At 43.4% G+C, this 13,284-nt stretch overlaps 1 protein-coding gene across 3 annotated transcripts in view; it reads left to right on the top strand.

The window, feature by feature from the left end:
- The window catches only part of Nedd4 (neural precursor cell expressed, developmentally down-regulated 4, E3 ubiquitin protein ligase), a 97,682-nt gene that overhangs the window by 72,297 nt on the left and 12,101 nt on the right, over positions 1 to 13,284 (top strand). For 2 of the 3 annotated variants that reach the window (XM_013346391.2, XM_026779290.1), the window contains 8 exons: positions 698 to 817; positions 5,329 to 5,409; positions 5,667 to 5,721; positions 5,813 to 5,871; positions 6,939 to 7,004; positions 10,011 to 10,240; positions 11,745 to 11,866; positions 11,954 to 12,024. In XM_013346391.2, coding sequence (XP_013201845.1) covers positions 698 to 817; positions 5,329 to 5,409; positions 5,667 to 5,721; positions 5,813 to 5,871; positions 6,939 to 7,004; positions 10,011 to 10,240; positions 11,745 to 11,866; positions 11,954 to 12,024 — 804 coding nt within the window. The remainder of the gene's footprint in view (positions 1 to 697; positions 818 to 5,328; positions 5,410 to 5,666; positions 5,722 to 5,812; positions 5,872 to 6,938; positions 7,005 to 10,010; positions 10,241 to 11,744; positions 11,867 to 11,953; positions 12,025 to 13,284) is intronic. The other variant, XM_013346392.2, reaches the window with a different exon arrangement.

Here is a 13,284-nt window from a genome sequence, read left to right as displayed (position 1 = left end):
TTACGATAGATTCCTTACATCCTATGCTGAGGATAAGGGCCCACCTGACTTTGAAGCCCACTGGCCTGGTCATTTGACACCAAATCATAGAGGGCACAGGGGACTACCCTGTTACCCTGTTTTGGGATCCACATCCTCTCTTGTCTGATTATGCCAGAACATATGTTAGCAGAGACGAGGTCTCACTGTGGAGCCCCTGGCTTGCCTGGAACTCACATGGTAGGTCGGACTGGCCTCAGACTCACCAAGATCCCTGCCTCTGTACTTAAATGTGGTTTCTGGGGTAGTGTGCTTCAGTTCAGACATCAGCTGCTTCTCTTAGGAACCATTTCCAAAGTCTCACTTTACCGTCTGCAAAGTGGCCAGTGTTAGCAATAATCTCCTCAGTTTGTGTGTGTGTGCACGCATGTATCCCTAAGCATATGGCTTCTGGTGTTGACATGTTTTATCATGCTCATTGTCTCTTTTCCTTCTTTCCAAATGAATTACTGTTTTGTATATATTTTAAAAGATGATTTAAAATTAAGTTCATTGTTCTAAATTTACAATGTATCATCTGCCCATTTTCTGTTGTGATGAGTGGTTTTAGTTCAAAATAAATTACGGGTCATTTTAGAGCACTGGCAGTGAAGAAGGGCCCCGAGCTTCCGTCAGGAGCTCTCCCCAGTTAACACGGAGTTTTTCTGTTATGCGTTAGCTTTTGCCTACTTCATCTGGATTGCCGCCAGGTTGGGAAGAAAAACAAGATGAAAGAGGACGGTCATACTATGTAGACCACAATTCTAGAACAACCACGTGGGCCAAGCCCACCATGCAGGTACTCTGCACTGTTAGCTTGTCTTCTTACAGCTTCCCGGGTGAGCTCGGACTGCACACTTGGTGTCTTGTGTTTGTTCTGCCGTCTCCCGTGGACTCCAGTGTGTGTTATTACATGAGGCAAATCTAATCGGGGCTAGGAGAGCAAAATCATAATCTAGTCCATTGGATGATTACTACTTTCAGTGACTGCTGTTTCATTTGGCGTGCATGCGTGCGCGTGGTGTGTGTGTGTGTGTGTGTGTGTGTGTGTGTGTGTGTGTGTAATTTGAGAGTGTATGCGTGTGTGGAAGACTAAAGGATGCCATGTCTGTTCCTCAGTTGCTCTCCCTTTTATTTACTGAGTCAGGCTCTTTTGCTGAACTTGGAGTTTTTTCTGGGATCTGGTCTCCATCTCTCAGACACTGGGATTGTAAACTGGCCACCATGTCCTCCTGGCTTTTTTGTGTGCTGTGGATCTGAACTCTGGTCTGCACAGCCATGGCAAGCACTTTATCCACAGAGCTGTCTCCCTGAGCCCTTGTTCAGATAGTTTGTTAATGGGTGGTCTTGGTGATGGGTGTCTGTGAAATTTGTAATTATGGACTGGGGACTTGGCTCGGTGGTTCAGAGCACTGACTGCTCTTGCAGAGGACACAGGTTCAGTACTTAGCACCCACATGGAGGCTCACAACCATCTGTAACTCCAGTTCTAAGGACTCGATGCCTTCTTTTCACCTCCATGGACACTACATGCACTTGGTGCATAGCCATACATGCAAGCAAAACCCACATATAAAATAAAATAAATAAACTTTTAAAAGAAGTTTATAATTGTGACCTCTTCCATGTAGCAGACTGATAATATGTTTATTCTATCTTATTTCCATTTCTTTCACTGAATTTTTTTCTTTTTTTATGGAAGATGGACACCAAAGGGTGTGTTTGTGTGTGTGTATGTGTGTGTATATGTGAGTGTGTGTGTGTGTATGTATGTGTGTGTATGTGTGTGTGTTTGTGTGTGTATATGTGAGTGTGTGTGTGAGTGTGTGTGTGTTTGTGTGTGAGTGTGTGTGTGTGTGTGTGTGTGTGTGTGTCAGTCAGAGGACAACTCAAAGGACTTGATCATCTTCTGCCATGTGGGTTCTGGGGAATCAAACCCAGGTCCTCAGGCTTGGCAGCAAGCACCTTTGCCCATGCAGCTGTCTCGCTGGCCCTTTAGCCAGTCCTGCGCTGGGGGATGTTCCCACTGAGTCTTCGTGGGCAGTGCTTGCTGTCTGCTCTGTGCCTTCCTTGCCCTGTAGCTCCTGGGGCAGTCATTTTACTGTGTGTTAATTAGCTGAGAAAATTATTATAAATTAGTTGGCTAAATTATTATTATAAACAGTTTTCTAGAAAAGTTTATTTAAAATTCAGGGAAAAAATTAAAATGTTGGTGATTTGGGCCTGAAGAGATGGCTCAGTGATTTCAGAGCACTTGCTGCTCTTCCAGAGGACTCAAGTTCACTTCCAGCACCCACATCAGGGCCTCACCACCGTCTGTAACTCCAGCAAGGGAATCCGATACCTCTAGGCTCTCTTCAGGTCTCTGCACTCATACACACACACACCCTCCACATAATAGAAACAACTCTTTAAGAGTTAGTCTCATATGTTTAGGACTGGTTTGCAAGTGTGCAAACAGTTCTCTTCACAGGTTAAACTAGCTATTTTAATTATATTCTTTATTTGTGAGGTCTCTATAGTTTTACAGTATGACTTAATGAATGTGCCAGGCCACAGCAGAGACCAGTCAGCTGCCATCAAGCCAGAGTTCAGCAGGCCTTCTGCACAGCTCCCCCCCCCAGTGACCCAGCTCAGCAGGCGAGTTCAGCATCTGACACTGGGCAAGGATTCCTTCCTAAAGGTTGGGAAGTCCGGCATGCACCAAATGGGAGGCCTTTCTTTATTGACCACAACACCAAAACCACCACCTGGGTAACTTCCACGCGCCTCAGTTTACATCATAGCAAGAGCTGCTTCTGCATCTGTCACATGTGTTAGTGTAGTGTGCTTTCCTAATAGTCCGTGAGTTACCTGTAAAAGTCTCGGTTGGGTTTGTTTTTCTGTTTGAAGTAGGGTCTTATGTAGTCCAGGCTGCCCTAGAACTTGCGCTCCTGATCTTCCTGCCTCCACCCCACACACGAGGCTCTGTGGGAATCCCATTCTTCTGGGAATGGAAGCCAGGGCTTTGTGCACATAGGTGAGCGCTCTCCAACTGAGCCTCTCACCCAGCTCCAGGGAGCCTTAGTAATATTATTTGTGTTCAACGTACATTTATGCTTCTTTTCGAGATTATGTTGGATTTTATGAAGGTGTTCGTATTTATTTTCTGTTTCTAGTTTCTGGCTCACTAGTCACAAAGGCTTAGAAAGATTTTTAGTAATAGGTTTTTACCTTTATATTTTCTATTTTCAAAGCACTTTCAACTTTGTATCTCATTTATTTTTTTTTAATTAAATATTTATTTATTTATTAGGTATACATTATTCTGTTTGCTTGTACGCCTGCAGGCCAGAAGAGGGCACCAGACCTCATTACAAGTGGTTGTGAGCCACCATGTGGTTGCTGGGAATTGAACTCAGGACCTTTGGAAGAGCAGGCAATGCTCTTAACCAATGAGCCATCTCTCCAGCCCCTGTATCTCATTTATTAATATTACCAGAAAGACTCCATGAAGGACAGATATTTTGTTGTTGTTGTTGGTAGAATTTAGTTACATTCTTTTATGTATGACTGCCTACATATATGCTTGTGCACCCATGGAGGCCAGAAGAGTGTCAGATTCCCTGGAATCTGAGTTACAGATGGTTGTGGGCCACCACATGGGTGCTGGGAGCCAAACCCTGGTCCTCTGAAGGAACAGCCAGTGCTTTTAATTCGGAGCCCTCATCAGTTTAGTTTAAGCCTTAAAATTGTTTGTTATTTAGCTCATCACCAACAAAAAGTTCTCCAAACATAACACTTGAGACTTAGTAACTATTTCAAAAGGTCAGCAAAACTTAAACAAATTTAAAAGAGCTTGACTAATATAATAATATTGAAGTAATAATACATTCATTAATCCAAGTAAATTGAACTTTGTTCTCTTCTTTAAGATGTGAGTTGATCTTAGTTACTTTGTTGTTGTTTTTTGTTTTTTTTTTTTTTTTTTTTTTGGTTTTTCAAGACAGGGTTTCTCTGTGGTTTTGGAGCCTGTCCTGGAACTAGCTCTGTAGACCAGGCTGGTCTCGAACTCACAGAGATCCGCCTGCCTCTGCCTCCCGAGTGCTGGGATTAAAGGCGTGCGCCACCACCGCCCGGCTTAGTTACTTTTTTTAAATATTTATTTATTTATTTATTATGTATAAAATATTCTGTCTGTGTGTATGACCGCAGGCCAGAAGAGGGCACCAGACCCCATTACAGATGGTTGTGAGCCACCATGTGGTTGCTGGGAATTGAACTCAGGACCTTTGGAAGAGCAGGCAATGCTCTTAACCTCTGAGCCATCTCTCTAGCCCCCTTAGTTACTTTTTTTAAGCTACCCTCTGATCTTTCAAAAAAATAATAATAACCAACAATAACCCAAACAGATGATCCTATTATTCATCTCTTTGTTTGATTATAGCCATGCATTTCTCTATCCTGTATGTGTCATGTATGTGTGGAGGTCAGAGGGTAGCTTGCAGAGGTATTGAACACAGTTCTCAGGCCCGCTGAGTTATCTCACTGGCCCAGATGTGGTTCATTGGGGTAAAGTGGTCTCAGTGCAAGATATCAGTGCTGATCCCCTGGGAAGTGACCTTATCTACCTCTCAATGGGACGACCTCACCGCGTTATCTGCTAGGAGGAGAAGTAAGTCACAGGCGAAGGAATTAAGGCTAAGTGGGTAAGATGGCATGTGCCTATAATCCTAGCACTTGTGAGACTGAGGTAGGAGGATCAGGGCTCCAGGGTCAGTCTGGGCTGTTTGAGTTCTGCCTCAGAAAGCCAAAAACATGTAATACTTAATTTCATTATTTTTCCATTTTCATGTATACATGTGTGTGCGTCCACACATGTACTTGCTGCCTATGTGCATGTATGTGTGAGAAACTGTGTGTGTGTTTGCGTGTGTGTGTTTGCGTGTGCATGCGGAGGCCTGACTGATGCCAGAAATCATCCTGCATTGCTCTTCTAATAACTAGGTGAGGCAGGCTCTCTCACCCAAGCCCACAGCTCGTCTGTGCCACTGGTCTGCCTAGCAAGCTTGCCATGGGGATCCCGTCTCCATCCACGGCTACAATTACAACAGGCCATGCATGGTGCTGTCCTGGCATCTGTGTGGGTTCAAGGGATCCAGACTCTGTTCCTCACTCTCTCTTGGCAAATGCTTTACCCACTGAGATGTCTCTCCCACTCCAAAGAGAGTATTTTAAATATCTGTCAACTTTATAAAGCAATTATAGCACAGTGGCTGTCATTATTTTAAAGTATGTGTATTGTTTTATTTGTGACTTAACCAAATAAAGGATGACCCAAGATCGAAAATCCCTGCTCATCTGAAAGCAAAGACTCCAGTCGACTCATCTAATGACCTGGGACCTTTACCTGTAAGTTCTATTGCTGAGCTAACCTGATACCTTCAAATATGGGAGTTATTTAACTATAACTAACATTGTTATTAAACTATTGATTCTTTCTGCTAAAAATATGTGAAAGTTAAGCATATAACTAATGCTATTTTGGGGGGATTTTTTCTTTGTATTGGGGGTTAGTTTTTCTTTTCTGGTTCTTTTTTTTTTTTTTTTAATAATCATCTAAGGTCTGGTGCTAAAATAAAATAATTGCAACAAATGTTTCATTACAGCCAGGATGGGAAGAGAGAACCCACACAGACGGACGAGTCTTCTATATAAACCACAGTACGTGCCTTGAGACTTCGCTATTGCAGTTCTCGTAGTGCTCGGTTTTAGACATGAGGAAGAGGAACATCTTTTCTCTTTTCCTTCCTAGATACAAAAAAGACACAGTGGGAAGATCCTCGGACCCAGAACGTGGCGACAACTGGACCAGTAAGTCCCCAGCATCCTGGTGCTCTAGGTCAAAGGTGGAACTCAAAGGAACAGCCTCTGCAGGCCTCCCCTCCCTCCTCACTGTGCCTGCTCTTCGCCGTTGTACTGCACAATACAGTCAGAATCTGGAGCAGTAAGCCGCTCAGCCTGGGTTGACACCTGCCCATCTAAAACAGTGCAAACCACAGAAGGGCCAGCCAGAGTCAGGATGAATGGTTTTTAGTCAGTCATTGCGAAGAGCCACTATTTAAGCCTTACTCATATTTTATAGAAATATTACACTGTACCATAGTTACACTGCCCTTGAATCAGGTTAACTACAGAAAAATGACTTCTCTTCTACAGCTGCTCTTTCCATTTTTGTCCTTCAGACTTTGTTAATTCACAAAATTAATAAAAATGAACATAAGGTTTTTTAGATTAGTGTCTAGTATCTCGGCATGTAGTCTTTTAAAATAATGAGAAAGAAAGGGAACGCCTGGAAGTCCAAGAGAAAACGCATTTTCCAATTGGTTCCTTTAATGGAGAAAGCACTTTCAAAGCCTTTTCAGAAGTAGAAATTTTTGTTTCTAAATTATCTCTACCTGAAAGACTTATTTTGCCTCTGGCATGTCGCATTTTAAGAATACTGTATGAGCTGGAAATGGTGGCACACACCTTTAATCTCAGCACTTGGGAGGCAGAGGCAGGCAGATCTCTGTGAGTTCAAGGTGTGGTGGCACACACCTTTAATCTCAGCACTTGGGAGGCAGAGGCAGACAGATTTCTGAGCCACAGCCAACCTGGTCTACATAGAGTTTGAGGCCAGCCATTGATACATAGAGCGACTCTTTAAAAAAAAAAAAATGCATGAAGAAAATTGCCACAATGACTGCTGACTTCAATTTTATCTTAAAGAGAATTTAAAATAATAATAAGCCTTCTGTGTGCTCTTCTTCAAATGAAACTTTTAATTTTCAAAAAATTTTTCCTTTGTATATATTCATAAGTTATCCAGAGGGAGTTAATAACACTGTTCCAGAATAAAACCAATCTAAACTTTGTTTTTCCAAATGTTTCAACTAAAGGCAGTGCCCTACTCCAGGGATTACAAAAGGAAGTATGAGTTCTTCCGAAGAAAGCTGAAGAAGCAGGTTAGTGACATTGTAACCGCTACTCAGATGGGGGTAGGGGTGTTCTGGGGGAGGAGAGGGGGCCACCTCCTGGGGAAAGAGGGGGGCCTCTTCTCTAAGGAGTGTGGGTGAGGGGAGAAGTATGGTATACAGTTACAGATAGAGTTGCTGTTCTCTAAGGGGGGATGACACGGGACACACAGTCACAGATAGAGTTGCTGTTCTCTAAGGGGGGGACGACACGGGACACACAGTCACAGATACAGTTGCTATGTTTGAGGACTCAGTGGTCACTTTCTCATAGGGAAAAGGGGGGTATGTGTTTTAAAGAAGTTTTAAATTATTTTTTTGAAGATTGATTTATTCTGTATCTGTGAGTGTTTTGCCTATATACATGCATGTATGCCACATATGCCTGATCTGGTGCCTATTTCCTTTTTAAAAAAAAATTATGTGCATTGGTGTTTTCCTTGCCTGTAAGTCTATATGAGGGTATCAGATCTTGGAGTTTTAGACAGTTGTGAGCTGCTGTGTAGGTGCTGGGAATTGAACCTGAGTCCTCTGGAAGAGTAGTGAGTGAGTGCTCTTAACCTCTGAACCATCTCTTCTGTCGTAGTCTCATGATTTTCAAAGATTATTATTTTAAAGACTGGATATGGTGGTGCAAAGTCTTTCATCTTAGCACCCAGGAAGCAGAGGCGGGCAGATCTCTGAATTCAAGGCCAGCCTGGTCTATAGAGAGAGTTCCAGAGTGGCTAAGTGTACATAGTGAGACTTTGTCTCAAAAAAAAAAAAAAAACAAAGCAAAATATTAAGTTTTTAATTGTGGGGGGTCCGGAGGTGACCTGAGACATCAGATTCCCCTGGGATGGATAAAAATTAAGAGTGAACAGAGGTGAAAATAGTGGTATTGCTACTTATTTTCTTATGTTTGTCAGATGTGTTCATTACACTTTTTTTTTCCCATTATCAGACTTCAATTATGTTTACAGTTTAACCCATCTGCCCATCCTTTGGTGTAATATTTTAAATCCCTTCCTTATGTGCTGGTACCCTCTTCCTTTTCCTGCAGTTCAGGAGCATGGCCACTAGGTGGCAATGTTGTGTTGTCCTTTCTAGGGTTCCAAGCTGGTGACCCTCAAGTGATTCAAAATGGTGGGTTGGATACCAGATTTTTTCACAAATTTAACAAATATTTTTAGTGTAAATATTATGTTTTCCAATAGAATTTTTAAAATAGAAAAGGACTTTTTAATTCTCCAGAACTTTGGTGATATACTTAAACAATGGCTTTGTGTTAATTTGTGTTTAATTATTTTAAAAATCGTTTTGTATTTTAGGTGTTGTGATTTTAAAGCATTTGACAGGAAAGGTGGTATATAGTCCAGTTGTTAAAGTACTTGTTGGGCACTTAGGAGGCAGTGGCAGTTCCAGGCTAGCCTGGTCTATATAGAGAGTTCCAAGATAGTTAGAACTATACAGAGAATCTGTATCTCAAAAAAAAAGCCCCAAAATATCCTTAAAAGATGGGAACTTGGGCCTGGTGGTGCACATCTTTAATCCTAGGACCTAGGAGGCAGAAACAGGCAGGTCTCTGTGATTTTGAAACCAACCTGGTCTAGATAGAGAATTCCAGGCCAGGCAGGGCTACATAGTAAGAATGAATCTCAAAAGGAAAAACACAAACAATAAATAAGGTGGAGAGCAATGAGGAAGGCATTGAATACTGACTTCAGCTGCACATGCACGTACACAATACTGCACCGTCCTTGAGGACGTACATCTGACACCCCAATTTTAGTTCTTTTTTCCCATTCCTAGCCCAACTATGGGGCCTGTCCCAGAACAGGGTACTTACTTGCACCAGTTCCCTGGTAATTAGTCTTTTTTTTAACTAATTTTTTATTTTTATTTAATGTGCATTGGTGTTTTGCCTGTATGTGTATCTGTGTGAGGGTGTCAGATCTTGGAGTTGCACACAGGTGTGAGCTGCCATGTGGGTGTTAGGAATTGAACCCAGGTCCTCTGGATGAGCAGCTCTGTTCATAACCACTAAGCCATCTCTCCAGGCCCCTGGTAATTAGTCTTTAAAAACCACTTTTCTCCAGTCCTAACACTGTTTAACTTGCATGAGCAGCTGGAGAGACCAGTACGGTGCCTATGTGGCTTCTGTGAGCTGTTTATATTAAGTTTCTGTTTTCCCTAAATACACTAGCAGGGTGATGTATTCTCCTAAGCGCTTGTCTGTCTTTCTCTGAGCTCACAGAGTACTGAGAATGTACCCATTGGACAGTTGTGCACTCAGGGATAAAACACTCAGATACATTATAGTATTTACAGTGGGAGCTGAGGCATAGTTACTTGCACGTATCTCTGATGCACAGGACGTACGAGAGATAAAGGAGCCAAGTGTTCCTACAGGAAGAGAGAGGCTGAAAAGCTAGACTTCCCTCTTCTGTTGTCTGCAGTTTCTTCCTGTTAAAGCAGAGATGGTAGTCTGTCGTAGTGTTGTTGTGAAGAGTAGATGATTGAACCCATCACATGTAGAGAACAGAGCCTAGGACGGTAGTAAGGACCTGGAGGTGGAGGAGCTGGCAGTAGGCCGGGGGCCAGCAGTATGTGGGGTGTTGGTGCAGTATGGTCAAACCTATAACAACATGGAATGCACTACTGGCAAAATACTTTCTAGGATTTATTCTCACTGGCTGTAGCTTCTGTGGACATAAAAATCAGAAGTAATTCGGGGAGAAAGCCTACATTCTGCCCCTGTAGAAAAATGTTAAGACTATACACTCAGGCTAGAAGTGGGGGTCCAGGAGGAGGATGTTGAGTCGATCTTGAGTCCTAGGCTAGCCTGAACAACTGCAGGACTAACCTGGGTGACAGGAATGGACCCTGTTTCTTGAGCAGGGAGGGTGGGGCTTTTCCTGACGGTTTTACTAAAGGAAAGGGCTGTGGGCACAGAGCGGAGTGTGGTGAGCACACTGGGCTGACTTACACCATGGCTCTCTCTCCCTGGCTCTGCAGAATGACATTCCAAACAAATTTGAGATGAAACTCCGCCGCGCAAATGTTCTGGAGGATTCTTACCGGAGAATTATGGGTGTGAAGAGAGCCGACGTCCTCAAGGCTCGACTCTGGATTGAGTTCGATGGTGAAAAGGGACTTGATTATGGAGGAGTTGCTCGGGAATGGTTCTTCCTCATTTCAAAGGAAATGTTTAACCCTTATTACGGGCTGTTCGAGTATTCTGCTACGTAAGTTCCTTTTTATCAGGTCTCATTGTGTTGCCCAGGCTAGCCTTAAAGTCGTGAGCTTAAGCAATCAGCCTCCTCACCTCCTGATTAGCTAATCCTATAGCCATGTGCCACCACACGTAAGTACTCTAAACAACTATGTAGAAAAGATGGGGGAAATCACAATCTCCAAAATCAGGTTGATATTAGAAAGCATGAGCTAAGTGATCGGTGTCACAGAGGGACTCTAACTGGTTTGTCAGAGATGACTTTTTACAATTGTGTTTAAATGTATATAACATAAAAATTACCATGTTAACCATGTGTGTGTGTGTGTGTGTGTGCGTGCGCGTGCGTGTGTGTGCGCGTGTGTGTGTGTACACTGTGATTTGCACATGACTGGCAGGCCCTCCAGAGCTCCCACCCCAGCCCTCTGTAAGCATGCACATGGCTACTTGGCTGACATTTTAGGTACACTCTGAATCACTGAACTCTGTACCTTTCCCAGTCTCCTGAAATAAGTCTCCACCCATTAAATACCTGTCGCTTCACCTCCTGGCAGCCACCAGTCTGCTCTCTGTGAGTCTGACTACTATCATTACATTAGATACAGGGGACCATTCGATACAGCATTTGGCCTTATGCGATATTTCACTTAGTATATGTTAAGTGACATTTCCTTGGGAAATATGAGCAAACTCTGTTCACCCCAGATAGGGGGCCAAGAACAGACAAAGTTAGGCAAACCAATGAAATTATTTGGATTACTCTCAGAAGCAGGAGGGGAGTCTCCTGGCAGCAGGGATGACTCAAAGGCAGCTGGGTAACAGAAGGCCACCCTAGCATGGGTGAAGATCCACAAAGGCTATGCCACTGGAGCTCCCTGCATGACTTCAGGTAGCCCAGTTGGTCGGTATTCTTGTCCCCACAGTTGTTGCTGCTTTATCTAGCCCGGGAGAGGGCTTTGTGGATCTTGTAAGCTTTGATAACTTCCTGGGCCTTTCTTTGTTTTTCATTTCATTTAATGTGTATCGGTGCCTGCGTGTGTGACTATGCACCACATGCATGCAGTACCCTCACAGGCCAGAAGAGGGCGTCAGATCCCTAGAACTGGAGTTACAGGTGGTTGTGAGCTATCATGTGGGTTCTACAAGTACTCTTAATTGCTGAACCATCTCCACAGCCCCACTTCCTGAGTCTTATGAGCCCTGCCCTCCTTCCAGAGGGAATATTTTAATTCAATTGAGAAGAAATTGTTGTGCAACAGCCTGTCTTCAGAATCCAGCCGTGTTAATACCAAGCCATGTCTTTTGAACATAAATATGGATACATTTAGCCTATTCACTTGCCTGTCCTTTGGGGTTATTTCCATCTTTTGACAAAAGTGGAGATTTTTAAGACCATTATTAGATCCATCATTATTAGAGAAAAATAACAAAAGGGAAAATTTTCATAATCACTTGCCTAGGTAAATTATTTTTCTATGAAATAGCAAGAGGATCACAAATGTGGTTTGTCTTCACAGGGATAATTACACCCTCCAGATAAATCCAAACTCGGGCTTGTGTAACGAAGATCACCTCTCATACTTCAAGTTCATCGGTCGTGTGGCTGGGATGGCAGTTTACCATGGCAAGCTGCTGGATGGTTAGCATCGAGTAGCAAACTTTTCTGATGTGGGTTTTGTTGGTTTTTAATTGATATCCATCTTACATATATTTTGTTTCTTACAAGGCTTTTTCATCCGCCCCTTTTACAAGATGATGCTTCAGAAACTGATAACACTGCACGACATGGAGTCCGTGGTAGGTCTCGCCCCACGCGCGTACTACAAGATGTACGGCTTAATAGGCTTGGCGGACTGGGGCTTGGGGGTGGTGGCTGTTCCAGTGCTGGGGTGGATTCAGGGCCATGCTGAGTTAGTGCTGTTCCACTAAGCTACTCACACAGCCCAGATACGTTGTTTTTAAAACAGAAATTAATAAATTTTGATGTTTCAAAATGCAAATGGGGACCGAGGAGATGGCCCAGTGGATAAGGGGCTTTGTTTATCTCTCCACATAGAAAGCTGACCATGGCTGTGTGTATCTGTAACCTCAGAACTGTGGGAGGCAGAGGTTGGAGGATTTCTGAGATTTGCTGCCCACGAGCTCAGTTCCAGGGTTGGCCACAGTCTCTGTCATTGGGATACAGTGAAGAATGGCAGAGCAGGACACTGGACACGTGTGCTCAGTGGATGCCTGCTCCACGCACACACATACACCGTCATTTACACACAGAAATGTACAAATGAACATTTCCCAGCGTGCAGTCCAGTGGGGAAGGCCTTTGTAGTGAGTGCTTGTGTATCGATTGCACCTTTTCTGCGATGGCCTTTTCCTAGCTCAGACCAGTGTCTGCCACACACTGACTTTATCCGTGTTCCTGTGCCCATCAGTACATCTTAGATTTCTCACACACTGCAAATATTAGTTATACCTTCTGCTGAATTATTTCATATTTATCTCTCACATCTACATGTTTTTAGTTTCTGTGTGTGTTTAGGCACCCACATATAAAGAGTCAGTCCTGTGCTTCCATCATGCGGATTCTAGGGCTTGAACTCTGCTCATCAGGCTTACCTAATGAGAACCATCTCCGTAGCCGGCTTGCTGCTAAATTTTTTAATTTATGTGTATTTATTTTTATTACATTTATTTATTTGGGCGAGGGAAGCTTGTACCATGCATGGGATACCTGTGTAGGTCAAAGGAGAGTTTGCTCGTTCTGTTGTGGGCCCCAGCAATTGAAGTCAAGTCCTGCTTGGGGACAGTCGTCTGTACCCACTGGGGCGTTCTTTCCACTAGTTCTTTGCGCCGTACAATAGTTATCTTTTACATCAGATTTTGAGTTACAATTATTTGTGATGAATGGCAAAAGTTTAAAGCTGGGGCTGGAGAGATGGCTCAGCAGTTAAGAGCATTGCCTGCTCTTCCAGAGGTCCTGAGTTCAATTCCCAGCAACCACATGGTGGCTCACACCCATCTGTAATGAGGTCTGGTGCCCTCTTCTGGTCTGCAAGCATA

Source organism: Microtus ochrogaster, chromosome 5 (genome assembly GCF_000317375.1).
Source record: "Microtus ochrogaster isolate Prairie Vole_2 chromosome 5, MicOch1.0, whole genome shotgun sequence".
Lineage (NCBI taxonomy): Eukaryota > Metazoa > Chordata > Mammalia > Rodentia > Cricetidae > Microtus > Microtus ochrogaster.
This window is presented reverse-complemented; position numbering and strand designations above follow the sequence as displayed.